This window comes from Channa argus, chromosome 19 (assembly GCF_033026475.1).
Source record: "Channa argus isolate prfri chromosome 19, Channa argus male v1.0, whole genome shotgun sequence".
NCBI classification, from domain to species: domain Eukaryota; kingdom Metazoa; phylum Chordata; class Actinopteri; order Anabantiformes; family Channidae; genus Channa; species Channa argus.
Genome location: NC_090215.1, coordinates 4669624 through 4690000, shown reverse-complemented (window position 1 = coordinate 4690000; position 20377 = coordinate 4669624). Strand labels below are relative to the sequence as shown.

General features: G+C 39.0%; 1 protein-coding gene across 11 annotated transcripts in view; it reads left to right on the top strand.

Annotated features, from left to right (window-relative positions):
* The window catches only part of LOC137104649 (microtubule-associated protein 4), an 87379-nt gene that overhangs the window by 44192 nt on the left and 22810 nt on the right, over window positions 1-20377 (top strand). For 7 of the 11 annotated variants that reach the window (XM_067486139.1, XM_067486144.1, XM_067486143.1 and 4 more), the window contains 4 exons: window positions 245-358; window positions 1006-1092; window positions 4591-4779; window positions 6686-8137. In XM_067486139.1, the coding sequence (XP_067342240.1) occupies window positions 245-358; window positions 1006-1092; window positions 4591-4779; window positions 6686-8137 (1842 nt within the window). Of the gene's footprint in view, window positions 12-244; window positions 359-1005; window positions 1093-4590; window positions 4780-6685; window positions 8138-20377 lie in introns of all 11 variants that reach the window. The other 4 variants (XM_067486142.1, XM_067486140.1, XM_067486145.1 and 1 more) reach the window with 3 other exon arrangements.

Sequence of the window (20377 nt, the reverse complement as noted above, 5' to 3'; positions counted from 1 at the left end):
AAATTTGGCAGGTGAGAGTGCTGGTGTACGTGTGAGTGTCCACGTGAGAATTTTCTTTGCAAGTTAGAACACTACATAGAACTGTTTGTGTATTGTACTGTAAATTCTTGCTGTACCGTATGTGTGAAGAATTTGCATGTGTATTTCTGTGTAATGGACTGTGATAATAGCCCCGTGTTAATAAATGAATGAGGGTCTGCCAGAAGGGGGAAGTGATGTTCGATGATCCACATTGTCACTGCAGGTAGTAAGCTGAACTCGGGGGGACAGACATCACTGTCACATCCAGAGCCGCAGGGAGAGGTACGGCCACAAGCACTTGACCAGAAGCAGGCCTTGGCTACAGACGTCTTATCAGGTACGAAAGTCACAAAGAAGATTCCAATGTAACATTTTCAAATGGAAAGAAAAGAAAAAAAATGATCGCTTCCATAAATTGCATCAGAATGTTTTTGTTGTTGTTGTTGTTTTGTAGGCAGTTTGCATTTTAGTTCATGAAGCTTAACTTTATTTTCCAGTGACTTGTGATACGCAGAAGCTGAGATATGACCTAAAATTCCGACTTGAATACTTTAATTCTGTCTCTGGTACATTTTGATTATAGAAAGAAATTCATGTTAAAAATTATGATGAATAGTTTTAAAACAACTTAATTGGACAAGTATGTTGCTAAACATTGAGTTTAACCCAGGTCTCTGCTGCACTTCTGTTCTCAGAGAAACAGTGTATATTCATATTCTAAAATGTAGAAACATTGAATTAGTGTTTGATTTCAAAGGTTTTTCTGCCTTTGTTTTTCTCCTTCTTGTTGTCTTCACCTCACTTACTCTCAATTATTTTGATTTCATGGCCAACAACCAACACCTACACTCTCTCTGCCTTTGGCTTCTCCCGTCCATTATTTTGCTTGCCATCTTTTCTGTTATTTCTTTTCTCCTCACTTTCTCTTCCCTGCTCTTCAATCCCTCCATACTGTTGTTTTTTCACTTCCTCCCCTCCTGCCAGCCTCCATGGCAGGTTATTCAGATCCTCTGGGCTCTCAGAACTACCCTGCCCAAATGATGGATGCTGGCCCGATGGGAGCTTTCTCAGGTATAGCTTGCGATATTTTCCTCAAACTGCCTCTCCCCAACCACGTACTAACTACTACTAACAATAGCAGGAGTACTGATGATAATATAATTTGGACTCATTTAACAAGAATTTAGCATATGTTTTACAACCCTGACTTTAAAATATCATATTACAAGTTTATTTGCCAGTAGTAACTTACATATCATCTTCACAAGCAAAAACATGACATTTGATTTCTCCAACAAGATTTTCGTGTACTTCATATTCAATGGATGAAACTAGGTAATTGCTTTGGACTTATTTGGTTTGGAGAATACACCAATTATGTTAAACTCCTCTCTTCCCATTGTTAAAATAGATGCCTCAACATGAAAAACTCCTCCAGGTGACATCAGTTAAATCAGTGATGTCATCTGGAGGATAATTTCTGGAGAAGCAGGTCAACCAAGACAGAAGACATCATCTGAACTGAATAATAATAAAAATAGCTGTTGTTAATGATGTCGTCATTACTTGACAAGTGGGGTTAGAGAATCTGAGTGAAACAATAGCCACAATCTCATCATAGTACTTCCTGTAGAATGACTTGTTGCTTTATTGAAATACTGATTTCATCTACTAATCTCTGTGCTCTCTGCATAAGACTAATAAAAATAGAATCTAGTCAGCTCCTGGCTGTGCTTTCTGCTCATTGACAGGGCAAAATTGGCATTAGTTAATGTCTTATTGAGGTTTGGCAGTTTACATCAATCCTGCCCTTTTTCTGTGTTAACACATAGGTTAACATTTATAGTAAATGCCAAAAATACTCAATTCCAAATTACGTCAGTCCACTCACAATAAAACTTCCTTTTCCATACATCTTTCTATCATATTATGTTAGCTTGCTTTTTATAATAGTGCGTTGCTGGCGTGTATTTGTTTGTCCCCACTGTTTTGTGGTTGTGTTTTGCAGTGCAATTGTAAATGAAGGTAGTCAGTTTTAATAGATACTTACAAACCTGTATTACAAGTGGCCAAGCGCTTACAGCTCAGGGAAATACCTGTGTGCTGTGGTTTTATGAAAATGTTTGGACAAAAGTAGCACTGAGGAAAGAAGAGCAACGCTGTCAGTAGAACAGGGGTCTGCAACACGTTGCTCGCGAGCTGCCAGTAGCTCACAACCAGTAGCTCACAACCACTTTCCAAGTAGCTCACCAAGGGGTTAATGAATCCTGCAGAAATTTGAAAACTTGATTAGTCAAATTTAATTGGAATGTCGGAGAATTAACTTACATGTATATCCAATCAAATTCAGTGTCACGCGTCCAGACAGCAAATGAAATGAGACACGCATGCACAAAGCCGCCGCTGGTAACTATACCAGTAAGAGAACACGATGGAAAGAAATGCATACAGACACAATAAATGCAAAAATATAAACTAAAATATTTTTTGTGATGTTTTTAATGCAAAATGTGTGTGGACACCAACAAAAACAGTAAACAACATCAGTTTGAGTCAAAATGTTATAACACATAAGAAGCTCTCCGCCATTTCCATTTTGTAAAAGTAGCTCTTAAGGGGAAAATGGTTGGAGACCCCTACAATAGAATAATCAGTGTAGATACAGTACATTATTGGTAGAGCTTGAGGTCTCAAACCCTATGAAGAACTGTACATGTAATACATTTACTGATTTTCATTAGCAGTTTTCTTAACATTAAAAAGCACTAAATGTTTGTTGTTCTCGATTTCTTTCTCAATATTTCCAGGCTTCATCAAGCAGCACTGGTTGAAGCCTGGAAATATTAGAAACTAGATCAATTACCCACATTCTTAATTTCAACTCTTTGTTTCACTAGCACCTCTTGTGGCCGCAGTGGAACCTGTTCTGCATGTTGATTTGGCACGAGTTTTAAGCTGGATTCCCTTCCTGCCACAAACTGGGCTCAGGACTGGCCCCAAGGTGGCCCATGGTAGCTTGTTATGGGGCCACACCTGGTGGCGTGGGATTCAAACTCGTGGCCTTCTGCATCCCAATTAAAGAATTAACGTAAAGTAATTAAAGAATTACCTCAAAATATCTACGTGCAGGAGCAGTCGATGTTGACTAACAGATGTACGGTATGAACCTGAACAACCCATCTATACTCTAACATTACTTTAGCTGTTCTTACTAGCAGGGCTCCATACATGTTTGCTAATAAGGTATTTGAAGAGTTTTGTCTCTGTGGCTGACAGCGCTGACAGACACTTACTTACACTCACTTTATGTTCATGAGAGAGAGATAGAGGAGAGAAAGCCTGGTAATGAGCAAGGCTGTGCTGAGCACATCTTTGCTAGGAAAGAAAATATTACCCATTTTATGAAAACTGTGTATGGGAGCTACTGCAGTTTAAGATGCACAGCAAAATAATAAACGTGAATAATAATGATTTTAAGAGGCCACACAAAAACACAAAAGCCTTTGGTGAATACCATCTGATTTCCTGATGCCCTTCAACAAGGCAAATATTAGCTGATACTTGGCTGATAAGTGATACATTGGTGCATCCCTAGTTCATAGCAAACATCTTCTGTTAGTTTTCAATTTTAGAGTTTTATTCTTTAGATTTTTTAAATGTTTATAAAATACATTAAATACATTAACCTTTAATCCTATAAAATCTTTACATCAAAAAAAAAATATATTTTAGAGCATTTCTTTCTTTATTATGTTTCTTTTAACCTAAAAAAATCCCTTAAGACTAACAACTTGTTTCCAAATTGCAATATTAAGTTTCACCCTGATTCATGTCCTGTGATGAGCCAAAGCATATTAGTCACATGCAGAGTAATCTGTCAGTAGTCTACAGAGTCACAAACACACACTCCACCATAGCATAGCATGAGCTATGAGGTTGAGTTAAGCCTTTCACCATTCACCAAGTTACACAGGTGACATTTATATCCATAAATGCAGTCAAAATTACTGTGTAGCCCAATATTTACAAATTAGCTTAAGCTCATGCACATTCACAATCTTAACTTATCTCACTCCTTCACGTTTGCTCAGACAAAACACTTTACACACAATTTTCCACAGAGCCTGCTGTTTTCACTCAAAAAATAATGTGCATGGTCAGGCCACATATGCATTCAAAGAGTATCCTCAGGAGATGTTCGTACAGTAGCATTTTTCAGATTGTGTGTGAGGTTTAGTCTGAGTCATTTTTGCAGCTGCGTTTCTTGATCTGGATTTCTTGTCTTGTTCGCTTGCTCTGTCCTTGTTTTGCCAGTGTACAGTATAGTACTTTGACTTACTTTGACTGGGCCACGTAGCCTGATTACCAGTGTGCTATTGTAAGCTACTTAGGACAAGGTAGGTTCCCAACATAAGTCAGGAGGAATAAGAAATTATGCCTCTAAAATTAGGGTTTGTTATTGTTGGTGTATCTTTTGCAACAGTAGCATCAGTGCTGTTGGCTCTGACACAACACCAAGTGATATAACATCAACTCTATATATCAGTGTGTCTGCCTTTATTTTTTTAGGATTCTCCCAACCTGGAGTTATGGGGATCAATGTGGACGTGGGAGCTGCACTCTCCCAAGCAGATAGGCCTCCAAGTATAGCGGAGCCGCAGCATCCCACTCCCCCAGCAGGGTCAGATGCCCCTAAAGAGCACAGCCCAATGCTGCCTGAACCCCAGGCTCCTCGCAGCCCTCTAGATCTCTCAGCAGGTAAGACACGTGTCTAGTAGGTTTATTCACATGCTACAGACGTGTATTTAGTAAAATGAGAAGTTTTCTAAAAAGTATTTTATTGTGACATTGTATAACTACCCAGAACTGCCCGAAGCCACTGTACTGCTGATGGAAACTAATTCACTTTACTGGAGCATATGGATACTAGTAATATTGTTTATATACTGTTTGCCCTAATTTAAACAACCTGCATGAAACTGAAAAGACTATCCTAGTACTATATGTGTGAGGTAATATAGCAACTTTAACATCATGAAATTTATTAACTTGTAGTTTTTCACACATTTGATTTACTATTGTCATTGTGTTGCTACAAGGAGTCAGCATAACAAGAGACAAACCATGTCTCATTCAGTCCATGTATTACATGTAACATACTGTAAACATGGGCTACGTTATCTTTCAGAGTTCTGAAAGAACTATATTAAGGCGGTATTTGGTAATGTTAACAAAGCCTGAGTGGCAGTGTTAAAATGTTCCTTCTTATATTGCAGAATGAAGAATGTAATGTTTTAATATAGGCTGTAATCTTAAGGATAAAAAACGTTTGTTTGAAGTGATCGACACCTGACCACTAACTCAAGGATGCACAAATTGCATTGCACGGAAAACTTTTCCAAATGCTGATTCCTTGAGCTTATAATACACCCTCGCTCAAAACACACACTTCACTGTGATTTACATCTAGTACAAGGTCAATGCACATCTGATGCTGGCATGTACTGTACCGTTATTCATGTGACATCAAGCTACAGAAGCCGTAGCTTTATTGTATTCTTGTATGTAACAAGACTTTGCTACGGTGAGATTGTGCAACAAGCCATTTAACTCTTCTTTGATCATCTTGGTCTTCTGCTGTCTCTCTAGTATTACACACACAGTATAGTGAACAGTTCTGTTATGGCTTTGTTAATATGAAAAATGGTCCTCTGAGAGCCACTGTACTGTAAGGAGCTTGATAGCTGTTCCACTTTACCTGTTCTTTTGTGTGTGTGTGTGCGTGCGTGCGTGTGTGTTTAACTAGAAATTAGTAACAAACTGGGCCAAAGTACAGGATACAACCCTGTCTGGACGATTTGCTCTCTTCTCTTGTTATCTCTAATCTACCTGATATTTCTCTTCAGCGTGACAACTGCCAGTCATTATATTTGTACTTCAGCCCTAAGCTTTATTATGCAATATCTCAAAGCCAATAAAGGCTGTTTTAGTTACAAAATGGTTGCCATTAATTGAACTACTTTCTATCATTAAACAGTCTTTTTCTCTTGTCTCCAGTGTTGGAATACATGTCGTCCATGAAGTGCATGACTTTATTTGCATTTGTACACACACTTTGTTTTTGATAGAAAACAGAACTATTTAGGTTTTAGCATACGAGACCCAGGAGCTACAGTGAGTCATCCACCTAAAAGTGGAACTTTAATTATATTTAGATTATTTAATTCAAGGCTCATCTCAATGAGGGTTTCTCCGTTCATTTAGTCTCCATTTATTTAGTCCATCAACATTGGCAAAAATGAAATTCATGACTTTTCACAGCTAGAATTGTATTTTTTTATATTTCCCCTATTTTAAGATGCTCAAAAACAGACACTTTTGCTTGTTTCATTAAAGGGTGGATTAATGAAAAGCTAAAAAATGACTCAGTCACAAACTACAGCCCCCAAAACCTGTAGTGATTAAGTTTGGCCTTTTGGAAACAGCATGTACTTCGTTTTCTACTTTCAGTATTTTTGTAGTTTTAGGCTATAAATGCTAGTCTCTCTGTTAAAATCTTCATCTGTTTTTTTTTCCTGTTAATTTATAAGAATAAGGCAACCATTTCATATGCACATATCCATCTCCCCCAACTTTAAACTCTCCCCTCTTCACCCACAATAAGGTGCCTTAGGTGACTGCTGGCCAGACGAGGCTGGCTACGTACCAACAGACCTTCCTTTCACTCCCAGTGTTTCCACGGTGATCACTCGCCATGCCGGTAATCTTGCAGCCAACCCTGAGCCATCTGACAGTTGGCCTAGCCGAGAGAGCACTGCCTATGCTGGAGGTGATGAAAGGGAGGGAGATGGTTCGGACCGAAAACAGAAGAAGAAGAAGAAAAGGCGACAGAAAGATGAAGGATCTTATGAACACGTTGAGAGCATGGATCACCCTGAAATGCAAGCACAGGGAGAAAACACTCCTCCAACAGAGGAGTTCTACCACAGGATTGGTCCTAGGCGGGATAAAGGAGAGGGTGGCTGGGAAGAGCAGCTTGGGAAGAGTGGAGGCCGGGGGAAGAAAGGGAAGAGCAGGAAGAAGCTTCCAGAGGAGTGGGGAGTTCCTTTAAATGCAGCACCCTCGCAAATCACAGAGGAGGTGATGATGGATATAAAGAGTTCAGATCAAGCAAACCTGGGCGCCTCCTTTGCAGACATGGACACCAATCAGAGTACCTGTAAAAAAGAGGTCTACATAGAAGATAGCCTAGTGCCTGCCCCTCCTTCACAGGACCTCTCTCCAGCCACTGCTTCCATTAGCCCACTGGTTCTGAACAGTGAGCTGAAAGCCACAGCAGCTCCGTTCACTATGCCTTCCACCAATAACAATGCAACACTTGGCTCCTTGGCTGTGGCTCCTTGCTCTGGTGATCCATTTGATCTCCTGATGGACACTGAAAATGCCAGCTTGGGGAACAGCAACCAGGCCATTTCTCCACCTTTCTTTCCTGAAAATGAAGCCGGTGATATGGTTGACAGTGGGATATTTGACAGCCCTGGTTCTCTCCAACAGTCTTGTGTGCAAGGCATCTCTGAGGGGGAAACCTTGGCTTTCAGCCCTGCCTCCCAGCCAAGCCAGGTCTTTTCACCAAAAGATGAGGTGTTTGCCTCAGCTCCGCCTCCATCACCTTCCGATGCTTCATGGCTCCTGAATGAATCACAAATTAGCAGCAACACCAAGCTTTTTGACCTCAGTACCCTGAGCCCTTCAGGTCATCCTTTACCCGTGGGCTTATCCTTTGATACCCCAAGCCCAGCACCTCTCCGCTCCCCTAAAACTACAGCACAAGACTTCCAACCCAAACAGCACAGAGATACCAAATCCTCCCAGAAACAATCCAAGAAGTCTCGTTCTTCATCTTCTTCATCCCCATTAAAGAGTCCCACCTCCCCAGGAAATAAGACAGTCCCTCCACAGGCATCTCCAGTTGTTAGCCCTTCTTCTCCTCCTTCTGGTACCCCTCTGGGAATTCCAGGCTCTGGTCTTAATCCTGCAGCTAAGCCGTTCTTTCCCAGCTTTGCTGATCCCATGGAAGAACCAGCTGTGGTCCCTCTGGTTGCCCCCACCATCGAAGGTTGGTTGCAGTGAGCCCTGGACAAGTTGGTTAAATAGTGTAATTAAAATAAAAAGTCAAAATATTTAACCCTATGCATGATCTTTCCATGCACTTTTACTTGTTCAGATATTTGAAATTGGTTCTAAATATGCTATTGGGCATAACTGATTTCTCAGGTATCTCCTATTTATTAAATGGATGATAAGACCCCCTTCTGTTGGCCCTTGCATGGGCATATTTGTCTAAAAACTTGGCTGGGGCGTTTTGGCTTGTCCAGTTTGGTCCATTTTTGAGTGACTAACATACTGGCTTAAGTGTTGACCAACTGGGGCTGTGGAATGGCTTGACTTTAGGCTATGAGTATCTTAATTCCCAATGACACACTGCTGGATTGTTCTCAAAATTAACAATGTTGCTGTTGATGGGTGTGGTACAACTAACCAATCACAGAGTCTCTTTCTTTAGCGACACCACTAGGCATCTTTACCATATCAAAACCAACTGTTTCTTTTTCTATTCTGTCCAGGTGTGTGTGCTAACACTGTAATCATGCTCAATTTTCTTTTTCATTCAGGGACGAGGTGTCACTCTATCTTCTTTCTCCTGTGTCCAGTTAACGATGTTTGCCTTATTAGCTGCATGTTTCTATACAACCTTTCCTTGAAATCAATTCTTAAGGAAAATGCCTTGTTGTGTTACATTAACTCACCTGTTATGTGTCAATCTATCACATCCTGATGTGTCTCCAGGAGAGACTTTAATTTTTTTTTTAAAAAGTCTAATTGTGGCCTTATTTATTTATTTATTTTTACTTTCCATGTTCGGCGATGACTGCTGCCTCGACTGCTTCTCCATCATAGGTGAGTCCTAATTTAACTTCTCTTGCTACAGTTATTTATAACATCGTTACTGGGGGCATCTGTAGCTCAGCTGGTGAGACAGTCGTCCTAGTGATTTCATAATGGTTGATGGAAAAGCATTGAGTGCTTCTCTAATGTAGTAAACAGCAACAAGGTGGCTGTTGCTGAGAACACAAAGAAGGAGCTGTCAGAGGACACACAGGTAGTTGGGCTCTTGCAGCAAGTCATTCATGTGTTGAACACTCATAGCAAGAACGTTCTTGTTGTTGGCAACATGAAGTTACAGCCTGCACTGCCACTGGATTCTAACAAGGATAATGTCTACTACCTCTCTTGTTTGGTTTTTATGGTTTGGAAAACAATGCACAACATATGCTGTCAGGGTGAGAGGATTGGCACTAGTACTCTTTGCATATGATGATGTGCTTATGGTTACATCAGGCTATGAATTGCAATATGCAATATAGGGTTTTTTCATCAAATAATTAGACATTGAGGGTGCTCATGTGTATGATAAGGGTTCCTCCTCCTAGCCCAGTTAGCTTTCTAAGCCAGAGCTAATGACTTGCCATATCCAGAACAGGAATTACATATCACATCTGGCTAGGGGATGTCTCGGATCCCCTAGTATTGTTATGATGTACAGCTGTCAAGCATTGAAACAAAAACCAAATAAACTTTAGGTTGACACACACGTTTGTGTGTGTAGGTTTTGCCTGTACATTTGCTTGTCTATGTTGATGGTTCCATGTCATTTGTTCATGTTTCTGCATACGTTTGTGTCTTCAGTCCTTCCCACAGAAGTGGTATTTGTGTTTGTTGCTGTGATTTATAGAGATGCAGAGTTCCAGAGGATTCATTTCCTTGTCCTTCTTTTCAAAACGTCCGATCTCTGCCTCCCATTTTAGGGTGTAATAAGGACTTAGCCAGCATTTAGCTCACCACAGGCACACTGGATTCTTAAACCTAGCTATTAAGCAGCTTTGATCAACGCACCCCATCCTTCCACAAGAAGAGGGCATGCACTAATATTTTTGCCACTTGTAAGTCACATAGAGAAAAATGTTTCCATCAGAATTAAATAAACATGTAAAAAAGGTACTGGAAATATGCTTGTTGGGTAAAATTAATCTTTCTCATAGACAGTTGTATGAAGTATGTTTGCTTGCTGATTGGTGTGTGCTTGTAGTATGTAGGAGTGTATACATGTGTGCAACTGCTGCCTGTGCATGTTGCTAAAACACATTGTTTTGATATTTTGGTGCATATGTTTGCACTTGTGATTGTGTATTCTGTATATGCTATAAAGGCAAAGAGTGCTGTGGACTGGCAAATGCAGCTGGCTCTGTTTTGTCATTGTTTAATTAGACCTTAGTCAGTGTTGAGGGGTGGGTCTTTGTCACTGAGACTGGTATTTAAGCTCTGTACAAAGGATGAGAAGGCATGTTAAGCACATTAAAGCACCAGAAAAGAGACTTTGGAAGGTTAGAGACAGCGAGTACTGTACCAAATCTAAAGCAGTAATAAATGTGTAGGTGACACAAAATTGATGGACACATACTCTGTATATAAAATTTGACCAGCATATGAATTTAACTAAATACTGGACTAATATTTTTATATTAATAGTTAATGAAAATACTGTATCAATGTCACCAGGCTCTTTGATTCATCTCAGCTCTGTTTAGATTTTTGCATCTTTCATCTCATTGTTTTGGTTTTACCTTTGGTGTTTTGGTTAATCTTTGTTTCTTACTGTGTTCAACTACAAAATACCAGTCTGTCAAAAGTGAGTTTTATGATTTGGGCTAAAGAAAGGATTTGTCAACAATACTCGATGGTTAGTCAACCTGTGTATTAATCTACTTATTTTCCCCCAGAATAATTTCAGAGGAGTAGTCACAGTGCTCACCTGCTTTGTGAACCAGTTGTTGCCATCGCTGTGCAACAATGTGCCACAAGAGTATGGTTTCAAACTTTTCTTTAGTTATCAGTGACCAGTACATATCGGTTTGCAACTAAAGAAGAAGTGAGTGTCAAAAACGTGCACTGGATGTGCGTTACACTCTGGCCAGCCATCAACTCTCCCTTATCCTGCCTTTGTATAGAGGTGTTCAGTGACTACATCAGTAGTGTTTCCACTACAAACATTACCCCATAATTCCACAACTCCAGATAAATGGTAATTTTGCCTGGTCTGCTGCATATTTAATGACACTTTCACCGCAACATCTTTATAATGTGATAATATTTTGTTTACTGCTTAATGTTTCTTATCACCTTCTGTGTCGCTTTTTATTCTCCTTCCTGTTATTGTTGTTTTAGGTCTAAATCCATTAGTTAAAATAAAATAGATGTGACAGCAAAATAACCAGCAGGGAAATCCAGGCAACATCTCAACAACACCTGTTCGCTTTCAGGGCTCCTCACTTACACACAAATATAGTAGCACTATGGTCTCGTCTCCCCACACAGACATAGCTGAGTCAACAAGTTATTTGAGGACATACACAAATCCTCAAAAGGCAGGCAGGCGTGAATTTACTGTATCAGCTGTTTGTTTTTTTAATACCAAATAGAGCATTTTGCTGTTGGTTAGGGCACTTTCATTAGAGCACAGTTTGTTAGATGGGAGCCCAGAAGCGACATGTGTACAGTATGGCCCCATCCCTGAACTAGTAAGCGCTAATGCCTTCTGACAGCTTTTGGGGAAAATGTCTGGAATTTGCATGGTTAGCTCCACTGTAAGAGCCAGGAGCTAACTGTAGGACAAGAGTGTGAGTCACTCTGGGTTGTTCTTTATTTATTTCTTTTCAGAAGATGTATCAGGCTTGAGCAACATATTTATAACCCATACAAAGAGAAATGCATTAAAATTTTGATAATTGTGTTACTTTTCAAAGGTTTATTTAATTTTCTTATTTTAGCATTCTTTTGACTAATGGTGCTGAAATTTAGCATGTGGAGGGGACACATCTGGATTTCACATTTGCATACATTTTATCTGCATTCCTTTCCTGTTATGCTCTATTGCATTTTTATTATCTTTAACATTCATAATAACAGTTAAGTCATTCCCACATTTTGGTAAATTTAGGCTAAAGAGGCAAATAGAAAAGTTTTCTTGGTCTAAATAAAGTGCATCTATGTAGTCTTAACCCATATGATTTTTCTCTTTTATGCTCTTCTAAAACTTTTCCTATAAAAACTTGACCTAATTTAATTTAGTAGAGTAGCTTTATGTTCTGAGCTGTGCTGAGGCTGCAACAAACAAGGCTACTGTATACTGAATGTTCAGTGTCATGTCAAGGTTATTCCAAAATGTCAACTTTGCTTTTTTCCCTTAAAACAAGTGCCATATATCTTAAAATGCATATGGTGTTACGAAACGTTATATCTTGGTTCTAGAGTAAGTATATGGTTTTACAGTTAGTTATAGAGTTGTATTTCCATTCCCATCTCAGAGCAGACGTGCCCAACCTCTTATATGTTTTTACCCTCTGTTACAATACAGACAAGTACTTTTGGCAGCTGAGATTAAGCTCAGGCCTACTCTGCCATTTGCTGCTGCTGTTTGTGTGGGACACTCTAAGAGTCTGTTTAGCAGAATCAGTTCCTGCTAAATGCCAAAAAAATATACATGCATTAATTGAAGGAAAGAATCTGACAGCAAAAGAAACATATCTATTCCCCAGGCAGGCTCAGACTATTTTAGGAAAGAAAACAACATGAAAAAGACAGATTTGTGAAAGAGGAGTATCCAGAAAAGCCTGAAAGGGGAGAAGACGATTGGCAGGCAAGCACAATAATAATAAACAGACTGGAAGGTTTAGCCAGGAACACGTACTGTATATGAGTGCAAATACAGACAGAGAAGCACAGAAACAGTGTTAGACGTAGATATAAATAAGTTAATTGATGGTAGTGGAGCCTTTATAAGCAGTTTCCACAGAATTACAGCAACATACTGTAACACATAAAACATACCATGATATGCTCAAATTGCAATCAATGTAGCATTTTATGTCATTCTATGTGTTGTAAATAAGATGTAGGAGCACTGAAGGAAAGTCTCTGTTCTTATGACTCCTTTTTTCTCTTGTCATTTATCTGTACCTTACAGCTCTTTGTATTAGGGTACAGCTATTTGTTTTTAAGATGATTTGCATCCACTAGAAATGTCCTCAGTCGCTCTTAATGATTTGAAAGGACACAGGATTCTCTGACAGAGCAGTAGACAGGTAGCACTGTGCACAGCTTGCCCTATACACCTCAGCAACTAAAAGAACTATTCTTTTAGCTTCGTGGTCTGGTGGAACTGTGTCTGAAAAGGTGACTCTGTTTGGAGAGTTGTACACACCTGATTTCCCCAATTTTGAAGCTGTCAGAGGTTTAATTATTGGGAAGAACTAGTTACTTGTTTTAGAAAGTAATACATTCTTTTTTAAATGTTGATAAAGATCAAATTGTTGTTTTCAAGTGGCCTGGGAAAGAGAGACCTGTACTGCTGTCGGGGGAGGGACCAGAGCAAGGAAAATATCAGGGATGGGGGGTTGCTATAGTGACTAAGGATAAGTCTTTGTTGCCGTAGGAACAACAGATGCTGAAGTTGTTCAGACACTAGACTATCAAGACACCTGCTGATGTACAGTTTCCATTCATTACCTACTTACTACATACCTACACAAAACTGGGGAATCAACATAAAAAAGCTGTTATTATTTTATATAATCATAGTAGTTCTCACCTTTGTTACTGTCTTACAGTTACTACTTTGGATAGAAGGTGATTGGTAAGTAGAATAAATCACATTTTTAGCAATAAATACTAACACCCAGTTGGTAGCTACTAGTGACCTACCTGCTCCCAGTGCTGGTAGGATGTCCACTCCCCTTAAACATGGGGAGGTTGGATAGTATGAAACATAACGCACCTACAGCAGTGGTCCTCAACTCATTTTCTATGGATATAGAATTATTCCATCACAGTAGAGCACGTCAACTGAATTATAGTCCACAAACATGTATTTATTTTTTCTAGATTTATTTATGCTCTTAATGTCAAAAGGCCTTCAGAGAAACAAAAGCAAACACTGCCTGTGGAATTAGGCTACTTTATTTTATTGTATTATTGTGGAAAAAATCTTCTTCTTAAAATGTCTGTTCGTGGGCCTATTCGTTTCTTAATTTATGCACTTCCAATATTATTTTACAAAGCAACATTGTTTTTAGTGTTACACTGATGACACCTAGTTTTATCTTTTCTCAGCAAATTAAAATGATTTCTGCTTTTCCTTGTTCTTTAGTTTTCTTACTATCTACACTTTGAAGCACTTTGAATCTTCTCCACTGAGTTTGAAGTGCTATAATAATCAATCGATTAACATGGTATAACTTTTTGAATCATCAGTAATAACCTTGCAGTCATTGCTTTCAGTTGTTGTCTCCACTACAATAATGTATCATTAATGCAGCTAATCTTTGATAATGGAATTCCATGAAAGCAAAAACAGGATATCAGGAAATGTAGAACCTGACAGAGCGGACATGAGACTGTGTAGGATATATTGGTATAGTGTTCTGGTAAGTAATTGCACATCACAAACCCTAGTGGGAGGCAGGCAGAAATAGCAAAGCTTAGCATGTAAATTATGTGGAAAAAGTACAAAGACAGACACTGGTTCATTTCGTTACCAGTCTGTAAAATGTGGAGTATTTCTAAAGCAACAAGCAGCAAAAGATGTTGATGAAGATGTAAGGGGGGCACCTTAAAAACATTTAGATGTATGACTATGACCAGGATCAGCCAAGTTCCAGACTATTAAGCTACACACAGAAATTGAAAGCTGTATTTCAAAAGGAGGAGGAATGTCAACTACTACAGTGTAGAGACAGCTGAGACTGAGCTGTCAAGTGAGAATAATGTTCTTGCTGCAGCCTGGAGAAACGTGAGGATAGAGAGATGGTAAAGGTCCTGGTGCAGTGTTTTTATCCAACCTGTGTCTTCCTGATGAGTGTGTGCCTCTAATACAGGTTGATTAATCCAGACTGGATGGAATTGAATTGAAAGGCTTAATATGGAGCTCACCTTAAATAGCATAGAAGGACAGAGAATAGAGAACTGACTCTGTCCACTAAACAACCATTATTCAGTGTTCAGTTTGTTTCAGGTGGTTTAGCCATTTTTATTAACCCTAATTACGATTTTAAATATTTAAAAAAATATATTTTTATGCTTAACTAATTTTGTGTCCACGTGTCTAACTGCCCTATATCATTATCTTAGTGCCACATATATTTACCAAATTATTTGTTTTCTTCACATTTTTGAAATTGGCTCTGAATATCTAGGATGCAATGACAGCGTTACACCTAATAGCAGTGGAGACATATTTGAATGTATCATTTTCAATTTTTCTTGTCCTTTCTTTACTCTGTAGATTAATTCAACTCACTTAGCATTGATCCCCATTCCATTTCCTTTCAGTTCTAGTTGTATAAAACACAACTGGCTCTGAGGTGTTTGTGTTTATCGTTTTGTGACAGAGACATCAGTGGGTGGAGTAGATTGTATTACCCTAAATTAGCCAAGGGTGCCAGATTCATTCATTATGAATGATGAACTTAGATCTGGCAGTTGCAGCTGCTTCTAACATACAGACTGAGGGAATAGTAGAGCCACTGGTTATTATGTCATTAATAAATGAATGACACACTGTCTCATCTCCCTATTGTGTGCTATATACGCAAATGTAGTATTTGTGTCATGAAGCAGTTTTACATTTGATGAAGATAAATAGCTTACAGATAAGCCGTGGTAAAAATGGTTAACATGATGTGTCGGCTATAGACATTATGTGAAAAGATTGATTTAAGTCAACAGCCTTGTTCATACTGTTCTCACATCTATAGTTTATCAACACTTATTATCTTCAAGATGTTTTTAGTTATTTGTCATTGTAACACCTTGTTTTGTAGGATTTATGTGTGTACAGAATGTATTAGGAGTCTTTAAAACACAAATTGTTATACTAAAAGCTCAAAATGTCAACCTGCTGAGAGGTTTGAAGAATGTCAGGGTATAACCAGATCCAGTGGGAGTCATCCTGGACACCCTGGTCATCCAGGACCATTACTGTTTGTAGAAAATCTAGACCAGAGAAGAGATAATTATTACAGGATAATTATTAGTAAATCTCTGTGATATTCATTGTTGTATAAACTTGTGGATTTACATTCTTCCCTTATTGATCTCTCTTGCCTCATACCGGTTTCTGATAAATTGCTTTCTTGCACCACAGATAAAAGTGATCTCTTTAACCTGTGGCAAGAGGCAGGCGTACGCTATAGTACCGAGGGTGTTTACCGCATTAATAATCTGCCTCTTTCTCATATATCTCACATGAACTGCTGGCTCTCTGCATTCATCCACCCCCCACGACCAGCCCTTGATTCTTTAGACTCTTCCCCCACCATCACCACCAAACATCCCACCCCCCCAAACCATTTCCCCCACAACCTCCCACATGGCTAAAGCTGGCACACTGCTGAGGATCCAGTTACTATAGCAACAGGAGGCAGTTGCTTTGGTGACTAATGGGAAGAGGGGCTACTAAGGAAACAATGGAGTTTAGCAAGGATCAGGAGCAAGGGATCTATAAATGTAGCGTGATTGAGCTATAAATAGATGTTGCTAAAGAGTTTCTGTCTCCCTCCATCAGACATATACACACACCTGTGACTGGTGCTTTTTCTTGCCATTAGAGTTGAATTAGCATACAGAATAACAGATGTCTGTAGTCAGACGACAGGATAGATTTCCCGATAAGAAACTGGACATTAGCTGAACACAGTGCAGCTATGAAGCTATGTTGAAGCAACATTATGATGTTTTTTAACAGTTTTTAAACACATCACATGATATTGTATTTTGCATTAAATGCAGTAAAGAAAGACAGGAACAATTTATGAAACCATATACAAATATAGTTTGTTTCCCTAAACATCACGTACAAAGCTTGGTCCTGTCAATTAGATCCAAATTACTGAAGATGATATTTAGGTCTTTTATTGACCACAGCTTTTGTCTTGTCTGTATGCGTTGCTAGTATCCTCAGTGAGTTATTAAACTCAATGCCTCTGTCACCCAGTGGGATTATATAACACTTTGTATTGTGTGTGTGTGTGTGTGTCATTGCCAGCCAACCCCTCAGAGAGGGTGAGGTCATCTCTTTGGTGGGCTGTGTATGTATGAATGCATCTGACTCTGGTGTCAGTTTTGTACTTTAAGAGGCAATCAGACAGGGAGAGAAGTTGGGAAAAAACATGACAGATGTGACACAGAAGCAACAGTACACTGGCCCCAAGCATGTCTACCCACCTGCCTGTCCATACCTCCCTGTCTGTCTGTGCGGGTATGATGGTAAAAAAAGTGACAGACACAGTGACTGTGATGTGGTGACGAGGGAAACCGTGATTGAGATGGTCGAGGCATCCTTTCCAGAAGTGGTGACAGGCTGCCTTTTAATGATGTCCAAACACGTAGGCATCATTAGGAGCTGTTTGAAAGACATTGATCGATGGACTGAAGGAATGAGGAGGGCAGATCTGCACAAATTAAACATAGTGTATGCTTTCTTACAGAATGTAGCAGACTGTTTTTTTTTTATATTTATATTTTATATTTTTGTATTACAACCTTTTTTTATTTTATTCAAAATGTCAGTCCGCCTGGTCACTCCAGCATTATTTATGATGTGAAGAAAATGTGCCTACATACTGAATTAATGCTCCTGAAAAGATTTATAAGCACAGGTACACTTGTCTCAATCTAGCTTTTATGGGTTTTTTTCCAGCTCATAGAATAATGTATGCAAATGCACTATTTTGTGACAAAATATCTTCCAAACTTGAAGATGACCTGGTCACAGCCATTACTTTGCAAAAGCACATTAGCCAAGAACATAACCGTGTTTTACACCAGGTCGAACCCTAAAAATGCACTTTGCTGCCTGATTGTTACTGACAGACCCCCTGCTGTGCATTTCCTCACACTTCCTCGAAGTCAAGCTCATGGTGGGTCACCAAAATACCAAATCTGCATGAACTGTGATGAAAATGCCATTTCCCTGAAGCTAAAGCCTGCCATTCACTGTGTGCTGTCCCAATAACAACAACAACATAGCTCTGCTCCTAATTGATTCTGATTGTTCATGACTGATTCAGATGGCTGCAGTCCTGAACACTGTAAATCAGGTAGGAAGCTTTCTGAGGATTCAAAACTCAAAACACAGTTTAGTCTTCGAAACCCTGTACTGGCTGAAAAATAATCAGAAAACAGATGTTAATCAGGATCCATGTGGTATCTCAGGCTGTTACACAGGAATGATAATAAGTTAATGGTATTTATTCATTGTGAAATAAATGAAACAAACTGACTCTGTTGAGTCGATACAATAATGTAATGTAATGTTTGTTTTTAGGTTCAATACAACATATATCATTTTTTTTCCTGGTTTAAAACTGAAAATTACCAGCTGTTGTTTGAGCTGTTATGTAAAGATGCATATTTTAGTGTGTGATCTACACAAAGCTGTGTCCTGTTTGAGGAAGTTACTCAGAGTAATACTAAACACTTTATTTATAGATGCATGCTAATGACTGTTTTACACATTTTTTTTTTTTGCATGAAAACATTTATTTTACCTCTGCACCACCATAGTGTGGTTACTATAAAGGGAACATAATGATCACAGCTGGACTGCTGATGGCTTGCTGATGAAGTTACCTAGCAAGCCAGTCGAGCCAGACACTGTAGATTAATGTGAGCAAATACTATGGAAATGATCTGGTGTTTGGCTGCGGATAGGACTCAAGAATGTTTTAGGTTAGGTTAGGTTAGGCAGGGCCAACTACCTAATGTCCAAGAATGTCCCAGATCTTGGGACATGCAAAATGCAAAATGCAGTTTCACTGTACCTGTGATCCTTGTGTGATATGCTGTCCTGTAATAAAGGCAGGAGGTGACAATTATAGCCATTTTAAAAAACCACTGCCTTTGTTTCAGTCCAACTTTCCTGTTTACTCTCAGTTTCTTTCTCTTTCTGTCTCTCTCCTCATCTGGTTGCCCTGATAATTCTTCTATTTCCTAGTCTTTTCCTACCCACGATGCCTTGCTGCCATTTCTAGTCCAGCACTCAGTCATCATGCACACCCCATCCTTTCATCTCCCTATCGGCTCTCATCTGTCTGCGTCCTCCTCACCCTCGGTCCCACCATCTCTCGCTCTGTCCCAGTTTGCCCGTCTGCCTGTTATAAATCACTTTTTTCAGACGACACTCAGCCTTCAGACCAAACTGACAGCCACAGGAACGCCTGTAACTGCCGGCTATTTTGGCCGGCACAGGACAAAGACATGCACATATATATACAAAGCTCAGTCTAGGACTACAGGAACCTGATTTGTAGTTATGTGTATGACATAATCATATGTAACAGATTTTGTGTTATGGTAATGTATATCCAGTATATAATGTTGACATTTTCAACACAACCAACGAACACGGAGAAAGTGCTGCGTCTTCATTAAGACATTGCCATAGTTTCTACATTTAATACTATTGATCAAATGTAAGTCTGGGGTTAGGGTACGTAAAAAAAAGGTTTCAGCAAATTTTGGGCACTTGATGATATTTAGGATTTGTGTTGTATTTAAAGTTATTGATTTATAAACAAAGGCACCTATTTCATATATGTAGTTTTGTAAATGCCTGTTTGATTTAATTTCAGTAGCCAGAAGTCAGAAAGAGCAAGGATGGAGCGGCAGTCATTTCTGTGCAAGGCTTCAGTTAATTGCTTACAGGCTAGATTCAATCCATTTGTCTGAGTTAGACATAAATGTGAATGTGATGCTATTTATGCATATATAAGCATGTCTGTCTGGATTATGTGCCTGACGGGATGTGTGCACATACAAGCATGTCTGTCTTTCACGAATGTTTTCTACATTCTGCATTTATACTGTGTATTATGTACTGAACATGTGTGATATATGCACAGTTACTGTGTATATTTTTCATGGTTTAATAGTCTTAGTGGTCTGATGTATGAGATTGGAGAAGTTTAAGTATGTTTCTCTAGATTCTTCTTCTTTTGCTACTTCTTATTATCTTATGCATACACATAATTATAAAGATACATGCATATATGTGAAATCACACATCTTCACACATTTACATATACCTTTGGTTATGGTATTATTTATTTACCCATCATGCCTTCTGCAGTGATCAGATGAGAGATGATCTATATTTATTTCATTTTTGCTGTCTCACGTGGGCTTGTAAGAAGGGCTGTGTGTTTTTGTAGCAAGGTTATACACTTTAGGTTGTACACAGAGA